We start from the raw sequence: 17,563 nt of genomic DNA, 5'->3' as shown, positions 1-17,563 counted from the left end.
GCCGGCAGCGGAACCCTCGCAGAGGCCCTGAGACAGAATCTCCAGGGGGCGTCGAACGGCGGCGGGTGGGAACTTCCGGGTTGTTCCTCACTTCCGGCGGCCGGCCCCTCTCGCGAGAGGACGGAGGCCCGTCCCGCGAGAGGTGGCGTTGCCGTGGCGACCGCGCCGCGCCGCCTGGCCTCGGCGTTTGTGAGTCACCGGCGCGGCGCGCCCGTCGAGGAGCAGGTGCCGGCCGGGCTGGGCCGCGGGGCGGCGGGCTCACCGATGAGGCTTTGCCGAGCCAACACCCCGGGAAAGGTAAAGGGCCGCCGGCCCGCCGTCTCCGGAGCGGGCCGCACCTGCGGGAGCTGGGGGTGCTGGGCGCCCCCTCCTGCGCCTGAGTCCCGGTGACCGTGCCTCGGGAACCCTCTCTGCCATGGAAATATCCGGTTTAGGGAAATGGAGTCACCCAGGTCTTTCAAGCTGCCTCTTTCATTCTGAGCCAAAGAAGGCAACTGAAGAAGGACGCATGCATTGCCCCTAGATTCATGTCCAATTAACTATCCATATATTCCAGGTGAGGAGCAAATGGGGTGCACCCATTCAGGCCCAAAGTCTAAGGAAAGGTCGGTGGACAGTCTTGCCTCTAAATCTGCAGAGGGCCCCTCTCGGAAGGAAGGGGCCGCCACGCAGCAGGTGCCGGCACGTGGAGTCAAAGGTAGGACCCACCCAAAAGGGGACAGAGCCCAGGTTGCAGCTTCAGGGAGTCTGGGGACGGGGTGAACAGGGATCCTGACAACAGGGTGGGCGGGTTTAGGATCTCTGTGTAAGAGGGGACAGGTTCAGTAAAGGTTGGGGGAGTTGCCAAATGACACACTCCTAACAGTCAGGAGGGGCTCAGCACCCAGACACAGCGCTCACCGCTCCTGTCCCAGCGGGTGGAGGCACTGTCGTTCCTCAACACCGAGACTGGGCCCGCAGCTTGGAAGGCTGCTCCAGGCGGGAGCACAGTCACGCATAAGAAGAGCTTCGGTGGGCAAAGGGCTGCGATCGCGTGGCAAATTTATTCACTTTGTCACAGTCCAGGGTGGGTAGGGGGTTGAGGCCACAGAAGCAGCCAGAAGATGAAGTCTTCTATCAGTTCTACCGTGTGGGTTGTGGAAATGGAATTTTTAAAACAAGGGACGTGTGATGGGGTTGGTGCCCTGGAAAAAATGTCTCCAGAATAAAGGCTGTTTGGGGCAGCAAGACCTGTCAGAGGCCCATTGCTATTAGGTAGGAACTAATGAGCTACTGGCAGTGGGAATTACAAAGGATCCGGGAGGTAGGACCAGTGGAACCTGCTGAGTGATGAGAGGTGGGGACGGGAGCCAGGAGGGTGGGTGGCAGTGACCTTGAGATGGAGTAGTTGCTGGGTCAGGAGGAGCTGGGCTCAGGCAGGTTCAAATTTTAGCATCTGTTTGAAATGAGGGTGTTGAGCAGGGCCTGGACTTCAAATCCCAGTAGGAATCCTCCTTTGACGATGGAAGACCACAGGAGGAGCCAGAGTCCTAGGAAGGTTTGGAGAATGCTGCCGGTCTATCGGGAGGCTTTTGGCTGCAAATCACAGAAAAGCCAACCAAAAGGGGCTTCACTGCCAAGGAACCCGATGTCTCCCACATAAAGGGAGGGCACACGGGGCACAGCGGATGAGCCCAGCAGGATGTGTGTGCCTACACTTTGCTGCCCTCGGGCTCCAGGTGTCACACACGGGCAGGACTGTCTAGTCCAGGAGAGGCATTGCGTCGTGTGAACAAGAACCTTTTCGCAGTGAGCCTCAGCTGCCTGGCACCTCCAGGATCGACTCATCTGCAGATTCCAGAGCTGGACTTCTGCAAGGGAAGGTGTGGGCAGGGGACTGCCTGTCATTTCAGGGAGGCGGAGAGAAGATGGACATAGAGGGGAACGGTCAGAAGCTAGAGTGAGGACGGACACCCTGGCGGTGTGTCTTGGTGGGAGCGTCGTCCCACACACTGAAAGGTTGCGAGTCTGATTTTCGGTCAGGGCACATACATATGTTGCAGGTTTGATCTCCGGTACGGGAGGCAACTGATCGATGTTTCTCTCTCTCTCTTACTTTTCCCCTCTCTCTAAAAACTAATCAATAAACATATCCTTGAGTGAGGATTTTAAAAAAAGGTGAGGCTAGAATTTCAAGAAAGAAGTCGAAGAATGTGGTTTCTCCAATAATGAGGCATCTCAGCAACAAGGGTCAAGCTACTGACATGTGGGACCTGGAGGGAGTCTCCACAGCCGGGCACCAGGTGCAGGAGCCACACATAGAGACGATGGTGTTATCATCCCATTTACATGAAACGCCCAGAAAAGACGAATGTATAGAGGGAAGCCGGGCTGAGGGTGAGAAAGTGGGTGGCCGCAAATGGGAACAAGAGGTATTAAAACTGGATCGAGGGTTGCCTGCCTCTGAAAGTTTGCTAAAAATCATTGAAGTGTATGTTTTATTTTATTTTTTTAAGTGTATACTTTAAACAGGTGGATGTTATGGTGTGTAAATTATACCACAATAAAGCTGTTAAAAAAGAAAGGAAAATTAGTCAGCAGTGTTCAATGCTGCAGAGGCCGAGTAAAGCCAGACACGGCTGCGTGGAATGAGAGTGGCCGGTCTGTCTCCGTGGCCTGCAGGGAGCCAGTGGAGACAGTCTGCCAGGAAGAACATGGAACGAGGCGCACACCTCTGCTTTTCACTTGAGAGGCTGAGACCTTGTGGAAGTCGGAGTCTCTTTAATTAACCTAACACCGTAACAGCTTCAGGGAAAGGGAGAGTTCCAAGCCAAGAATTCTGTGTATTACCCAAGTATTGAAAGTAAGCTTGACTACTATGGGACAGACACCAAAGGGCCTGCTGGCCTGGGCGTGCTGGCTGACGGGGAACGGGCCTGCAGGAGTTCCATGGAGCGACGGAACGTTCTGCATCCTGTCTGGGTGGTTACACTGGTGTGTGCAACTGTGAAAACTCACCCAGCTGAGCAGTTGAGAACTGCGCATATTATCTTGTGTGGACTACACCTCAGAAACCCATGAAGCACAGGCGAGTCCTGGTCTCTAAGAGCTGCACCCAAATTCTTTACGTCTAACTGGTGTGATGGATGGACATGGAGTCTGAGGTTTGCTGCAAAGTGAAGGTAGATGCACGGCTGCTGGTGTTTCCCCCAGACAAGCCCAGGCCGCCCACCACGAGTTCCGAGTTCCGTGGTGTGTCCGTGATGCTCCTCCCACCCGGATGTGGCCTTGTCCCTCTCCCTAAATCGCTCCTGTAACCATCAGAATGTGGCAGAGGTGACTTCTGAGGCTGGGCCAGGACAGGCTCATTGGAAGGCTCACTGGGGGCTGGAGCCTGGAGCCCTGAGCTGCCCCCTGGTGGAGGTGCTGCAGTCAGCGGTCCCATCTCTGAGCCCTCCAGCCACAGTCAAGCAGAAGCCAGTGTCCGTCAGCAGCCCTGCGAGTGGCCACCTTGAATGTCCTGCAAGGAGAATCATTCCATATGCAATTTTTAATCAACACATATTACTTTAAATTAAATATTCTTAACCTTTTAAGTAGTTGTAATATAATATAAAACGCTTGTATAAAACAATGTGAAAAAATAAATTCCCCACTTGAAACTAAATGGAGAATAGGATGACAGGAAGTGCCAGTGCAGCTGTGGTCACTTGGTTACAGTCCTCCAGGCTGGCTGCAGGGGTGAAGTTCGAGGGGGCTCTGGACCTGGTTCCCGGGCTCCAGCATCTCCTCTGCCATCAGCCTCGGGCAGGTGACTTAAACGTCCTGTGCCTCAGGCCCTTCATCTGTCAAGCTGGGACCCAGGACCTGCTTCAGAAGCTGGTCGTGGGTCGTTACTATTGTTACTCATGGGCTCATTTCCGTGTGGCTCGGCCCGTGAGGTGTTGTGGGAACAGGGTGAACGGCCAGGCCGTCCCGGTGCAGGACGGGATGCTGTGAGTGCCGCTGACTCACACACATCTGCGGAGACCCCGGGTGCTTTACCGGAGGCGTGAAGGGATGTGCCTCCAGCTGAGCCCCCAGAGGTGCGGGCAGGGAAGGGCCTTCGGCTTTTTGTAACATTTGACAGACTCGGCATTTCACAAGTTTTATGTATTCCTTGTAAACTTAACAAGTTTTAAAAAATGTGGCCAACATCAGGAGTGTCCACTTGGGCAGCGTTCTGACTGATAAAGTTCTGTACAGAGAGCTGTGACCGGCTTTAGAATCCTTTGGAAATTGTGCTCCTGAAACTTCACCTGAGGCACACCTGCCTTTTCGAGGTTGTCTCCTGCCTGAGCCTTTGGCAGCCTGGTCTCCACGGCAGATGGCAGAAGTCTCCTTTCATCCTGGAAAGAAAGTGTCTAGGTGAAGCTTTTGAACGTCCGTGCACAGTTCTGACTGCTTCCAACCTCACCTGTTTCTTTGTCCTGAACCGCGAATCTAGTCCCTGTGCTTTGGCCGTCACACAGACATTGTCTGCTTCGCTGCAGACTTACTAAATACCTGGATGTTTCCTTCCTTCTAGAGAAACCTGGGGCAAAGGTAACATCAGGCAGGAACAAAGTTGTCATTCCAAAGATCATCATCACTTCGGCCTCAAATGACTCTCTCACCTGTGCCATCGGAAGCCCAGAGCAAAGGACCATTCACGAGGAGATGGAATGGGGCCCCTATGCCCGACACAGGAATCCCAGTACAATAGACGCCTATGCTTTACAGACTAAAGAATAAACGACCACCTGAGTCGCTGTCCTCACTCACTGTGCTCTGAGTCTCAGCCGTGATGACACAAGGGCCACCCCGCCCTGTGGGAAGCTGCAGGTGCCCCTTCAGATGAGAAACCCCCTGCCCCGCCCGTGACTACCATGGTCTCACCTTCCCCAGGGCTGCTGGCAGCTTGGCTGAGGGCAAGAGTGACTTAAATTAGTTTGAATAAATCACCCCTCCACCCCCCTCCCCCCGTGGAACTGGCTGGCTGTGCAGTGATAGACAGACAGCAGGTGGCACCTCTCCCTTCTGTTCAACTCCCTCCCTCCCACTCTGAGGGAGCATGGGCTGTGTGGTGAGATGTCCCCGCACGCACACACGTGGAAAGGAGGTGGGGCTCTGAGCACTCAACTTGAAGGTGTCGTGTTCCACAGAGGGCTTAAGGGCTCCCCGCCTGGCTGCTCCAGGGCATTAAGAATCCAAAAGGAGAATGTGGAAGGGGGTGGGGGGCAGCCGTGCACGTGGAAGCTTGGAAGTGGCCCTGTCACAGCTGACCTGGAAGAGGACAGCTGAGCTGGCACTACCCATCTTTTTGGCTGTGAGGGCTCCCTATGGGAGGGGCCACCCGGGGGACCCCTCAACTGTCCCACCTCACCAGCAGTGCTCAGGTGCAGAGAATGCCCTCTGGCTGGTCTCACATTTAGTCTGGTGACACTTTTCACTTCCTTAGTTCCTGGAATGATCAGCAGGCTCTGCACACAGTTCCTATTTCTCTGTCGATGAGGATTATGTTCTTTTAGTATTAAATAGTACAACTGACTTCCAACCAACCCATTTTGGTATAATCTGAGAAATCTTTTACATCGTTTACTAATACGTTATTAGTATCGCTATTTATATTCGGTGTGTTTATGCATTCTGATTGTCACAACTAAATATACAGAAAAATCAAGCCCATGCAAGTGTGGATTTGACCCGATAGGGTCAGGACGCCTACCCTTCTCTGTAAAGTTTCTTGTAACCATTACATTCGTATTATTGGACCTAGAAATTACCCTCCTACCCCCGCCCTGAGTATCTCAGTAATCTGAACACAATTACCATGGTGCTCATTCCAGCCTCATTATTCGCTTATGAATGAATGAAAAGGAGCTGGACTGCCCCGGGGTGGCCAGCGCGGACGTTGGGGGCTGGGTGGAAAGGTGAAGGGAGTGAGGACAGATGGCAGCCGCTTCGGGACGAACTCGTGAAAATAAGGGCGACGAGCAGACGCTGAGACGGAGGAAGCCGCGGGGCCTCCGGCTGTGCCCTGGGCGAGTGTCCGGGAAGCCGGGACAGGACGCCGCCCGGGCGACACGGAGCGACCCTGACCCGCGGAGAAGCTCCCCGGCCGGCTCCGGTGCGGGTGCAGTCGATGGGGGCGCCTCCGGGATCTCATCCCGTGTTTATAAAACGCGCGCTGTACTCCTGGAACTGCTGTGATATGAGAAAACTTAAAAGCTAGAATGAACTGTTCGTTTAACTGGAAATTAGATGATTCCCACGCATTAACTTAATTTCAAAGTTACACAATGTTCCTGACTTACGTTACCGTTACTTGAGCGCCGGCAGCGCGGTCCCGGCCCAGGCCTCCCGCTCCCGGTCCGGGGCGCGCACGGCTCCCCTGACGGCCATCCCCGCGGCCCCGTCCGCCCGCCCCAGCAGGACAGTGAGCCCGCCGGGCAGGGCCGGACAGGCCAGGCACCGCGACAGGGGCCCCAGGACCCACCGCCGCGTGCGGGCCCGTCCTTCCCCGCAGGCCCTGCCCGCTCCGAAGCCCGGGCCCCGCGGCCCCTCGCGGCCGCCCCTCCGCCAGCCGCCGTCGCTCGGCGCCCCAGCCCGGCCAGGCGCCGGGTTGACAGCGAAACGCGAACCTCCAGAGCCCGAGCGCGTCCTGGGAGCGCAAGTCTTCGGAAGCCCTCGGTTTCCTTGGCAACCGTCGCCAGGGGAACGCCCCGGAAGTGGGGACGCGCCTGCGCCGAAGGAGCCGTTCGCGCCTGCGCCCCGGGAGCGGGTTCCGCGCTCGGCATGGCGGAGCCGGAGCCGGAGGCGGAGCAGATCCGCCTCAAGTGCGTCCGCCAGGAGGGCTTCTTCACGGTGCCCCCGGAACACAGGGTGCGTCGGGGCGCTCGGGGGAGGGCCGCGCTCGCTGCGGACGGGCGGCGCCGACGAACCGGGCCCCCCGTGTCGCGCTAAAGCGCCGCGGTTTCCGGCAGGGCGGGAACGGCAGTCCCAGAGTTCCTCGCGGCCGGCGCGGAAGCCGGCGGCCCACCCGGCAAGGAGGGGCGGCCCGGGCTCGGGCGTTCTCACCGGCGTCTTTCAGAGTTTTGCGCCCCGAAGCACCTTGTGTTGGAGGAGGGTTTGCCCGTGGGAGCCTCGGGGATGCGGACCAGGCGCGGCCCGGCATCCCTGTCCCGTTGCCGCCGGCACAATGGCCGCCCCTTTGGTGGAGGAGGAGGGGGACCCTGGCGGCCGGATTGTGGTCTGACTCCCTGGCGCCCTGAAAGGCCCGTCACGCCCCCGGGGAGGGTCACCCGCGGCGGAGCGGGCGCTGCACCCCCAGCTGCGCCCAGTGCGGGCGCGTCCCCGGCTCGGGGCGCTGGGAGCTGAGACGCACCCCGATGAGGACGTAGCCGGGTGCACAGCAGGAGGCGGTTCAGGCAGCTGCCCGCATCTCCGGGGAGAACCTTCCCGGGGCGGGAGCAGTCAGGGGGGGAGGGTCGGAGGGGACCAGGGGGAGGGGGGCACCGAGGAGCGTCCCCAGTCCCCGCTTGGCCCCCAGGCGTTAGCCAGCGGCGCGTTGGAGGCAGGGCTTGGTCAGCGAAGAGGCGGGGGCCAGGGAGGAGCTGTTGGAATCCAGTTCTCCCGGGCGCCCGTGCTGCTGAGCCTCCGGGCGGAGTGCGCCCTCGGCCTGCCTGTGATGGACCCGCTAGGAGGGTGTGTTGGGGTACCAGCTCTCTGCTCGGACAGAGACCCCAGAATGGGCTTTATTTCTCTCCCCTGACCCTCCAGAGGGGCGGCTGTTGAGCACAAGGTGGGCCAGGACTTGGTCACATGGTCACACCCAGCTGCAAGGGAGGCTGGGAAACAGCCACCCGCGGGGGCCGCAGGCCCCGGGCCGCCTTTCACAGCTCGGAGGAGGCAGTGAGGCCGGCGTGCAGGGGCAGGAGTCTCTGCCACAGACACATTCCCCCCACACACACCCCTGGTCGATATTTCTGGCGCTTTTGCCATCCGCGGGGCACACCTGAGGCCAGTGCCGCTCGGTAGCCTTGCTGTGGCGATGGGACTGTTTTCTGACTCATCCAGTCTGGTCTCCATGAGCCACTTGAGGCCATTGCACACTTGCCGTGTGGCTAGTGCCCCTGAGGAGGGGACTTTCCATCTCAGCCCCAGCTGGCGGTCACCTTATCACAGGTCCACCTGGGCCGTGGGATCGGGGGCGTGCCGCCTGCCCGGCATCCGTCCCCCTTTTCTCATCTCACAAGCCCAAGTGTGTGGACCTTTCTGTCTGGTGAGCGAGACCTAAGTGGTGCAGAGAAAGTGTGAAATATCCATCTTCAGTTGCTCCATCCGCTGCCAGATCCTCGCACTAGCAGCGCTCTCTCTCACAGCTGGGACGGTGCCGGAGCGTGAAGGAGTTCGAGAAGCTGAACCGCATCGGGGAGGGCACCTACGGCATCGTGTGTGAGTGGCCGAGGTGGGAGGCCGGGCCTGGGGAGCCCCACAGTGGCCGTCAGGGCCGGGAGGAGCCAGGATGAAAACCTGTGCAAGGGATTACCCACCTGAATAGCCGTCAGGTTGCTACCGTGTAACCACGAGTGGCCCTGTTACCGTAGAAAGTGCAAAACTCCCCAGAGCTCGCAGCAGCCGGACACCGGTGTGCATCCCACTGCTGAGTATCTCCACAGGCCGGCACAGTGCTGTGCGGAGCCATCTTTGTGCAAAATAAGGGTTCTTTGTAGATAAAGTACCTGATTTGGTGTGAGAACATGGTAGCAACAGAGCTCCAGGCGGTGATCTGCACACCCGCTCAGGGGAACTTAGAGGGAGCTCTTTATAACTAGGCACCCTGGGCCCAGGCAGGCGAGGACTCCCCAGGAGCACGTGTCTAGTGGGGCCACAGGTGTTGGGTTGCAACTGGGCTCCTGGTTGTCAAAGAGAAAGGGAGCCCCAGGGGTCAGGAAGAGGCCGTGTGGTACAAGGGCGTGCGCTCGGGAGCGGGGTGCATTCCACCACGGATGAGTTTCCTCCCAGATCGGGCCCGGGACACCCAGACGGATGAGATTGTCGCCCTGAAGAAAGTGCGGATGGACAAGGAGAAGGATGGTGAGCAGGGCGGGGACGCCAGCTCAGAGTGGGCGGGGCAGAAAGGTGCAGGTTGACTGAGGCTCCCTGAGGACTGGACCCCGGTACTGAGTGCCCGGCGGCCCTCCGGGAGCGTCTGCGTGGTGGTTGGAGGGGCTGCTCTGTGAGGGCCCCGGCTCGTCACCCACCCTCTGGGCTGCAGTCCTCCGTCTCCCTCATCTTTCTCAGCTCTCACCCCCCACAGGGCCTTCCCCTCCCAGGCCCCGAGGCAGCCCCTGTGCACACACCCCTCACCTCCCTGGCTGCCGCGGGGGCAGGGCTCTGGGGTGCTCACAGCGGTCAGTGCAGAGAGCTGCTGCTTTGCATCTGACGCAGGAAGGACGGCCTCAGTTCTGAGCAAGCACTGGGGCCCTGACTGCAGGGCGGGGCTCGCTGAGGGCGGGGTGCAGGGGTCCTGTCTGCGGGTGGGCTTGCTGAGCGTGTCCGGTTGCAGGGGTCCCCATCAGCAGCCTTCGGGAGATCACGCTGCTCCTTCGCCTCCGCCATCCAAACATCGTGGAGCTGAAGGAGGTGGTGGTGGGGAACCACCTGGAGAGGTGAGCATTCTGGCCTCCCACGGGCCCTGCCCTGCCCTCTGCCAGCCCCCTCAGCGAGGAGGTTGAGGTGGCCTGCGTGCTCCCCTTGCTTCTTCCAGCATCTTCCTGGTGATGGGCTACTGTGAGCAGGACCTGGCCAGCCTTCTGGAGAACATGCCAACGCCCTTCTCGGAGGCCCAGGTGCGAGGGGGGGGCCCTGAGGGCTCTTTACGGGTCCTTGTCCAACACACTGGTGCCCGACAGGGCCCGCCCTGACCTCCTGGCCCTCTGCACAGGTCAAGTGCATCGTGCTGCAGGTGCTGCGGGGTCTCCAGTACCTACACCAGAACTTCATCATCCACAGGTGGGGCTCCGGGGGCCAGAGGGCCTCAGTCTCAGGGACCTGGGTCTGGATGGGGGCACGGCCTCAGGTGCTGGGATGGCATCAGCCTGGAGGAGGGTGGGGTCTTGGGCGTTGTGCTGGCTTTTGACCCTGTACTGACCCCAGCTTCCAGTGCGCCGTTCCCAGGGTCCAGGAGAGGAGCAGGAGCAGACAGGCTCGGTGCAGTGGGTTGTCTGGATGCTCCTGGGGCAGCCTCAGGACCAGATAACACCTCCTGCTCTGAGGTGTGAGTGTCGTCCAGGCTCTGAGAAGCCCCGCAGTGGAGAGCCTGCCTGGGGTCTGGTGACACAGGCCAGGAAAGGCCCAGGCTTGGGGGGGGAGGGGGGACGACCGTCTGAGCCCAGAGCAGGACTCCGCAGGCAGCAGCTCCCTGTGCCCTGGGCGGGGAGCGAGGGCAGGACTGGAAGTTGGATGTGGGCTCGAGGCTTGGCTCTGCCTCTTCTCAGAGACGTGAGTGCTCGGGTGTCCAGCTGCCTTTTCCGCCTGCCCTGCTCATTGAATACGTTCACGCAGGAGATGTTGGGAGAGCGTTGCGAGTGTTACCGTGATGACGATGAGACTCCCCGTGGCGGTCACTTCCTGGGACCTTGACGTTCCCTTTCTGTCACAGGGACCTGAAGGTTTCCAACTTGCTCATGACCGATAAGGGTTGCGTGAAGACAGGTGGGTGCGGGTGCTGGCTCTGAGGTAGGTGTCGCTGTGCCTGCCACCTAGCTGGGGGCAGCGGGGGGGGCAGATCTGTCCTTACAAGCTCCCTGAAGGCTATGAGCTGGCCCCTGACTGGGTGACACACCGCCCTCCTGTCTGTCTGCCTCTGTCAGCGGATTTCGGCCTGGCCCGGGCCTATGGCATCCCTGTGAAGCCCATGACGCCCAAGGTGGTCACTCTGTGGTGAGTCCCTGGGACTGGGTGTGCCTGGCGGAGGGGAGTGTTGGGGGGTCCCTGCTGGCCTTTGAGCTGCACGCACTGGGAGGCTGGGTCTGGGGCAGCTCCCGGCAGCGGGACACCCAGCCTGGCTCTGTGTCAGGAAGGCGGTTGCTACCCTGCCTGCAGGACGGGGTGGTCCACGTGGCTGACAGTAGCTGCTCACTGCGTTTCCAGAGGCAGCTCAGGGGCATGGTTAAAGGGAAGACACTGGAGTCGGATGCCTCCTGCCATGTTACTCAGTCCCGTCTATGAGACGGCGGACAGTAGGCCTGCCCGAGGACCCGGTGCTGTCTGGGATGCACACAGGAGCTGTCCAGCAAGGGCAGCTGTTTCCAGGTGCTGCTCGCTGGGCAGAGCTTCCCAGGAAGGCGGGCTTGGTGGTGTCGGCAGTCCTGCTGCCCGGAAAGACTGGTGGCCGGTGGGTGGGCTGCACAGATCCGCTGTGCCCTGTGGACGCCCAGGAGCACCGGGCGTGAGGTGGGCGCTTCTGTTTGCAGGTACCGAGCCCCGGAGCTGCTGCTGGGCACCACCACGCAGACCACCAGCATCGACATGTGGTGAGGGCGGAGGTCGTGTGGGCGCCGTCTGGGAGGTGGCCTGCGCCTGGGATCCCCAAGGGAAGCCCCCGCACTGCGGTCACCGGAGGCCTGCTGGGCCCATCTTGTGGCCACTCCATGTGACCTCTGGAGCTCCAGCCCATCCCAGGGCCGCGTCGGGGTGGTGCTAACAGGTGTGTGAGGGGAGGCACTGCTCTGCCCTGCAGGGCCATGGGCTGCGTCCTGGCCGAGCTGCTGGCCCACAAGCCCCTTCTCCCGGGCACATCCGAGATCCACCAGGTGGACCTGATCGTACAGCTGCTGGGGACACCCAGTGAGAACATCTGGCCGGTGAGCATCCAGCCTCCGCCCTCCCCCTCCCTGCACCCCTCCTGCCCCCGCTGGGCCTGCCCCTGCAGCTCCGCTCCCATCCGCAGGGCTTCTCCCGGCTGCCGCTGGTCAGCCAGTACAGCCTGCGGAAGCAGCCCTACAACAACCTGAAGCACCGGTTCCCGTGGCTCTCAGAGGCCGGCCTGCGCCTGCTGAACCTGCTCTTCATGTACGACCCCAAGAAAAGGTGCTGACCACGGGCAGGGGGGCGCCTGCACCCTGAGCCCTTTGAAGAGGGCTTCTCAGAACACAGGCCGTGCCGCCCGCCACCACGGGGTCCCTCCCGGACACAGGCGTGGCGAGCCAGGTGCCCGGTTCTGTGGTCTCTGTCCACTCAGATCACGGAGCCCATTGTGAGGTTCCCATCACTTTCTGGGCCAGCCCCCTTCCCGCCCACCTTCTGTTGTTGGGAGATGGGAACCAGGGCTGCCGGGTGGCAGCTGTGGGGGGACCAGCCTGAGCAAGGTGTGCTCACGGCAGACTGTCCCTCCCCCAGGGCGACGGCCGGGGACTGCCTGGAGAGCTCCTACTTCAAGGAGAAGCCCCTGCGTGAGTCCCCAAGACCCTCAGGCTCCGTCTGCAGAGCTCTTGGCTGGTGGCCTTTTTCTCGGGGTGGGGGGGGGGGGGGGTGCTGCTGGGACGGCCTCAGAGTTCCTCAAGCCCCAGCCCATGATGTGAGGGTGGGGGTACTCCCAGCCCAGACCCGTCCAGGTGGCCCGCTGGCCCTGCATGGGCAGCTGCTGGACACTGGGCACACATACTGTCTGCAGGTCATAGGGGAGCAGAGAGAGGTGCAGGGGGGCTCCAGGGACCTGAGGTGAGTGCCAAGCGCCCCAGTGCTGACACCCCCTCCCTGCAGCCTGTGAGCCGGAGCTCATGCCCACCTTCCCTCACCACCGCAACAAGCGGGCTGCTCCCACCGTGTCGGAGAGCCAGAGCAAGCGCTGCAGGCCCTGACGCGAAGCCCCTGCCAGCCAGGCTGATGGCTCCCGAGATCCAGCTGGACCCTCGGCCAGGACTCACCAGCTGCTTCAGCCGACCGCTCCGATTCCTGCCTCCTCACCCACCACTGCCCCAGAACAGCAGGGTGTGCACTGGTGATGTGGATGTGGGCACCCTGGGCCGGGCCCCACCTGAGCTGTGGTGACCCCACCTGGGGCCCTACTAGGTTCTGCCCATTGCCACGCCCTGGGCTCCTAGCGGCTCTGGAAGCACCGACGGGGCTCATCTTGGGGGTGTTGCTGGCTAGGGGTGTGTGGAGGGGTTGGGTGTGGGTTGGACCCGGGTCTAGGCCATGACCTCTCGGAGACACCAGAGCAAATGCCCTCCTGGGGGCAGAGCCCCAGGGGAGGGTACGGTTGGTGCTACAGGAACTGAGATAAAAGCTTTCCTGACAGACGCAGGCAGTTCTGTGTCCTTTAATGTGTGGAGTTCTGTCCTACGACAAGTACTGGGGAAGGGGTGGGGCGGACGGGGGCCGGTAAGGAGAGGCCGCACGGGGTGACACCTGCACCGAGGGCTGTGGCAGGCACAGAGGTTCACCATTGGGCCTGGGGTGGGCTTCATGGGAAGCCTGGGGGCTGTGCCCAGAGGTGCCTGACAGCCGGTCCAGGCTCCATCGGCCCCCGCCTGCTGCTGCCTGCTCTCCAGAGCTCGGGCACCGCCTCTCCAGTTTGAGATCAGATCATCTCTCCCTCCACCCATGACCCAGCTTCCTGCACAGCTGTGATCAGGGCACATGTCCAGCCAGTGCTGACCTGTGACACCGACAGTGAGGGCCCAGGTCTCCACAGCCAGGTCAGCCACGCACCTGGCAGAGCCCTCTGGACACCTGTGTGGGGTGTCCCCCAGACACCTGGAGGGAGGCAACATGTCCCAAATGGAAACTGCAGGGAGTATCGGGCTCCAGGCGGACTATGGGGCCCACAGTGGGGAGGGGAGGTCCTTCATGGGGACAGGCCCGGGTGCCTTGACTCGGTCATGTGGGCTAGACCCTTCTACGCTGCACAGTCGGGCATGGGTCTGAGAGGGTGGGTCTGGGTAAGAGGAACTTTCCATGGGAGGCAAGACCCCGCCCACCTGTGGAGCCTGGGCTCTTCTGTCCAGGGCAGCAGTGGCCGAGGCTGAGAAGGGACAAGGGCAGAGAAGCACCACGGAAACACTGGGGAAGCCCTTGACCAGGGGCCTGGCTGGGCCTAAGGCCGGGCCCCAGGGCTGTCGTAGAGCAGGGTGTCCACCTCTGCGCGCTGCAGCCACAGGCGCTGGTGGGCGTCGCCAAGCAGTGCGCGGAGCTCGTGGCCCAGCCGGCAGGCGGGCAGGGCCGCGCAGTGGGCAGTGTGCAGCTGGCGGCACGTGTCGCAGCAGCGCGTGGGCAGGACACCAGGGGCCAGGCAGCTGTGCACCTGGTAGCCAGGGGGCTCGGCGATGGGCCTCTGCACGTGCTGGGGGCTGGGGCTCCCAGGGGCTTGGGGAGCAGCCAGGTCCCCGGGCCGACTCAGCAGCTCTCGGCGCAGGGAAAGGAAAGAGAAGGCCTCGGGCTCCGGCTCTTCCTCCTCCAGGGCCCCGTAGGGCGGACTGCGGGGCGGACTGCTGACCCGCTGCAGTGCCTCGCCCTCCTCCATGGGCTCCCAGGCCTCCCCCTGAGGGCCCCACAGTTTGGCACTCTGCTCCCAAGGCAGAGGCCGGCAGGCCGGCTCCACGGAGGGGGAGCCTGGGCCTGGAGAGGGCCCTCCGTACAGGCTGGCGTCGTCCGAGTCCGAGTCCGAATCCTCCTGCAGGTCCCGGTACAGGTCCAGCTGGGCCCGGAAGACGGCAGGGGAGCCCCGGGGGGGCAGGGGCGGCGGCTCCTCTTCCCGGGCCAGCCGCTGCTGCAGCCAGGCCACGCAGGAGGCCACGTCCCCGCTGGCCCTCCGTGCCTGCAGCAGCTCCTCGGCCGGCAGCACACTGGTGCCCAGCTGTGCCAGCACCTCGCCCAGGATCTCACACTCGAGCCGCAGGGCGAAGCAGCCCAGGGCCACCTGCACCAGCTGGTGGGCGGGGGGCAGGGCGGTCACCGTGAGGCAGTGGTCGTCCCTGGGCACGTAGCCCATCTTCTGGAAGCTCTGGATGAGGAGGTCCTCGGACAGCGCACCCTTCAGCACGTGCACGTAGCCCCCTGAGAACGTCTGCAAAGGAGGCCGGGTTAGCAGCAGCCCGGCCCGCACTCCGCCCTGGCCACTCGGCCACACCCACTCCGGGTGGCAGCCTGGTGCCAGTGACTCGGCAACTGGGGCAGCCCCCTCACCACAGTAAGAAACGCATACGTTCTCCCGGTTCAGAGGTCAGAACACCATAGAGCCCCCACACTGAGAAATCCACTGCCTTCCGGGCTCCAGGTGGGTAAGTGCTTCACGGACGGCAGGGTTGTGTGCACAAGAACACCTGCTGGGATGGCGACCTGCTGGATCCCTCTGCAGCTCCAAAACCCACAGCCCTGGGACCGTGAGCCCTCCTCGGCTCACAGCGGTGCCAGCGCCTCACAGCCAGGAGGAGGCAGAACCAGACCTCCCCCAGGTCTGCCCAACGCCAAGGCCCAAGCGGGCCTCAAGGGCAGGCCTGTTTTCTGCTCTCAGCCTCCCCTGGGGCTGGCCCTGCATGCCCCCACCCTCCACGCTACCCTCTGAATGGATAAATGAACGTCCTAGAGCCTCAGACCAGCTTGTGTCCTCTGTGAGCAGTGGGTTCCAGAGCTCCTCTCCCCGGAAAGGCTGCCGCTGCCATGACAACCAGTGGAGGCCACTCGCCCACGTGCCCGGTGACATCATCACCGCCCTGCACTTCCGAATGAAGCACCGGCGCCTGCCCCCTTCTGCTGGCGGCTGCTGTCTACAGGGGCCAGGCCAGCCCCCAGCACAACCGCCCTACCTGGGCCAGGGGTGAGCTAGGCGCATGCCCAGTCTGCCCCCCCCCCCCCAAGCCCCTGCCTGCTTTCACAGGGCACACCCCCATGGCTTCATTCTCTATCAAGGGGATCAGCCCACATCCTGGAGGAATGAGGGCGACCGTGGAAACTCGAGTCCTTCCCGTGGGCTTGTCCGAGGATTTTTATGGCAACTGGGGCCGCAGGCGGCTTTGGGGAGGGCAGTGAGGAAGCTTTAAGGGGTAGGACCCACGCAGGAGGCAGGCACCCTGGGGGTGGTCTCCACCCACCCCTTGTTCTCAGCGCTGGGAGTGCCCACGGGGCCCTCGGCCCAGAGCTGACCCAACACACGCAGGACCCCTCAGCGCGCCCTGCGCCCCGAGACCAGGGGCTGAGGACCCCAGAAACCCCTCCCCCCAACGCCTGGTCAAGAAAGCGCCATCCTCGTCGCCGCGCCTACCTTGATGGTGGTGAACTCCTTCCTCCAGGGCAGCAGGTACAGGTGCACGGCCGCCAGCTCCAGCAGCTCGAAGGCGCGGGCCAGGCCGCGCAGCGCGGGGGCCAGGTCGGCGCGGCCCCACAGGCCGTCGGTGAGCAGCGCCAGCGCGTCGTCCTGCAGCGCCCCGTGCAGGTCGAAGTCCTCCACCAGGATCTGCCAGAGCACCGCGCGCAGCGACGGGTCCCCGCACACGCCCGCGCGCCCGCGCCGCAGCTCGCGCTCCAGGCACTGGCGGTAGTCCTCGGACAGCGAGCTGCTGCCCATCCTGGGGGCGAGGGCCGGGCTGAGGAACGGGGACCCCTGCCCCCAGCTGTGCGCCCAGAGCCCCCACCCAGCATCCACAGGTCCCGTCCAGCCCGGGACCCAGTCCTCGCCAGCCGAGCGCCCGGTACCTCCTGCGACCCCACCTGGGGCCCCGCCCCGCCCCGCCCTCCTCGGAGTCCCCCCCGGAACCGAGGGCCCCTCCGGTAGCTCTGCGTGAGCTGCAGGCGACCCCCTACCTGTCGTCCCCAGCGGTCCCGGCGCCCACCGCTCAGCTCGGCCTCTCCCCCAGCAAAGCGCTTCCGCCGGGAGCCGGCTCCGCCCACCGGCCTCGGCCGTGACGCGCGGGGCGGGCCTTGATTCAGCCGCCGCCTCTGCTAACACCGGCCGGGCGGGGCCTGTCCGTTCCGCCGGTCCCGCGGGGCCCGTCTACCGCGAAGCCGGTGCGGGGCACAGCGGATCCCCCGCCGGACCGCGAGCTCAGCGGACACTCGGTAAACGAGGGCGTCCCAGCGGCGGTCCCACCGGGCAGGGCGCCGGGCCCAGAGGACGGACGGGCCAGGGGTGCAGGAGCGCAGGTTCCTCGCGAACCGCCGGCGGGGCTCTCCTCTGGCGGGCGGGACCCTTCGCCCTCCCCGGCGAGGTGAGTGGGTGGTGCGGCCCGTCGGTCCTGGGCGCTGGTGGGCAGCGGCCTCCAGCCCACGCGGATCCTGACAGGACGGCGGCCCCAGGTGCCCACGGGCTGGCTGGGCTCAGACCCAGGCCCCTCGCCAAGTATGTGGGCGGCGGAGGGACTTCTCTCTCCGAGGCTGGTGCAAACCTGCAGAAGCCCTAGACACGCTCTGGCCCGAGAAATGCCAACTGTTCCTGTTTCTGTAAGAGCTTTTCCCAAGGAACCTAGCACTGCTCCCCCGACCAGCACCTGCTGTGCTGGGGCCCTGCCCCCACCCCTGTAGCCTCGAGGGTGCTGGGGGGGGTCCTCCTTCACTGGCAGGTGCT

At 62.9% G+C, this 17,563-nt stretch overlaps 3 protein-coding genes across 10 annotated transcripts; 2 read left to right on the top strand and 1 right to left on the bottom strand.

Moving 5' to 3' along the window:
• Positions 1 to 500: 500 nt before the first annotated feature.
• Positions 501 to 4,901, top strand: SPATA33 (spermatogenesis associated 33; the record flags this gene model as incomplete). Its single annotated transcript, XM_070402874.1, has 3 exons — positions 501 to 758; positions 1,817 to 1,926; positions 4,466 to 4,901. Coding segments are annotated over 3 exons (655 nt in total), but the record flags the coding sequence as incomplete, so codon positions are not given.
• Positions 4,902 to 6,749: 1,848 nt separating this feature from the next.
• Positions 6,750 to 13,304, top strand: CDK10 (cyclin dependent kinase 10). 8 transcript variants are annotated; one of them, XM_070402888.1, is made up of 14 exons: positions 6,750 to 6,882; positions 8,382 to 8,454; positions 9,025 to 9,096; positions 9,569 to 9,671; positions 9,770 to 9,851; positions 9,947 to 10,014; positions 10,664 to 10,716; positions 10,875 to 10,944; positions 11,107 to 11,316; positions 11,478 to 11,537; positions 11,744 to 11,867; positions 11,954 to 12,093; positions 12,403 to 12,455; positions 12,766 to 13,304. In XM_070402888.1, the coding sequence occupies exons 1-14, from the start codon at positions 6,796 to 6,798 to the stop codon at positions 12,861 to 12,863; spliced, it is 1,293 nt and encodes a 430-aa protein (XP_070258989.1). In that variant the 5' UTR covers positions 6,750 to 6,795; the 3' UTR covers positions 12,864 to 13,304. The 8 variants fall into 8 exon arrangements, with proteins under 8 accessions (XP_070258989.1, XP_070258992.1, XP_070258993.1 ...); XM_070402892.1 differs by lacking the exon at positions 6,750 to 6,882 and adding an exon at positions 7,499 to 7,704; XM_070402887.1 differs by lacking the exon at positions 6,750 to 6,882 and adding an exon at positions 7,711 to 8,281 and having other exon boundaries at positions 11,954 to 12,075.
• Positions 13,305 to 13,308: 4 nt separating this feature from the next.
• Positions 13,309 to 16,954, bottom strand: SPATA2L (spermatogenesis associated 2 like). Its single transcript, XM_070402894.1, has 3 exons — positions 16,804 to 16,954; positions 16,265 to 16,568; positions 13,309 to 15,070 (listed from the first exon to the last, which is right to left on the bottom strand). The coding sequence occupies exons 2-3, from the start codon at positions 16,565 to 16,567 to the stop codon at positions 14,102 to 14,104; spliced, it is 1,272 nt and encodes a 423-aa protein (XP_070258995.1). The 5' UTR covers position 16,568; positions 16,804 to 16,954; the 3' UTR covers positions 13,309 to 14,101.
• Positions 16,955 to 17,563: the final 609 nt, after the last annotated feature.

Source organism: Myotis yumanensis, unplaced genomic scaffold, assembly GCF_028538775.1.
Source record: "Myotis yumanensis isolate MYYU_CA2020_CCGP unplaced genomic scaffold, mMyoYum1.0.hap1 SCAF_62, whole genome shotgun sequence".
In the NCBI taxonomy this organism is placed as follows: domain Eukaryota; kingdom Metazoa; phylum Chordata; class Mammalia; order Chiroptera; family Vespertilionidae; genus Myotis; species Myotis yumanensis.
This window is presented reverse-complemented; position numbering and strand designations above follow the sequence as displayed.

Coding starts and splice junctions, on each gene's coding strand:
- CDK10 (XM_070402886.1), top strand. CDS start 8,051: ATGGGACTGTTTTCTGACTCATCCAGTCTGGTCTCCATGAGCCACTTG. Junction 9,097..9,568: donor GATGGACAAGGAGAAGGATG/GTGAGCAGGGCG, acceptor GTCCGGTTGCAG/GGGTCCCCATCAGCAGCCTT. Junction 10,015..10,663: donor CAGAACTTCATCATCCACAG/GTGGGGCTCCGG, acceptor TTTCTGTCACAG/GGACCTGAAGGTTTCCAACT.
- SPATA2L (XM_070402894.1), bottom strand. CDS start 16,567: ATGGGCAGCAGCTCGCTGTCCGAGGACTACCGCCAGTGCCTGGAGCGC. Junction 15,071..16,264: donor AGGAGTTCACCACCATCAAG/GTAGGCGCGGCG, acceptor CCTCCTTTGCAG/ACGTTCTCAGGGGGCTACGT.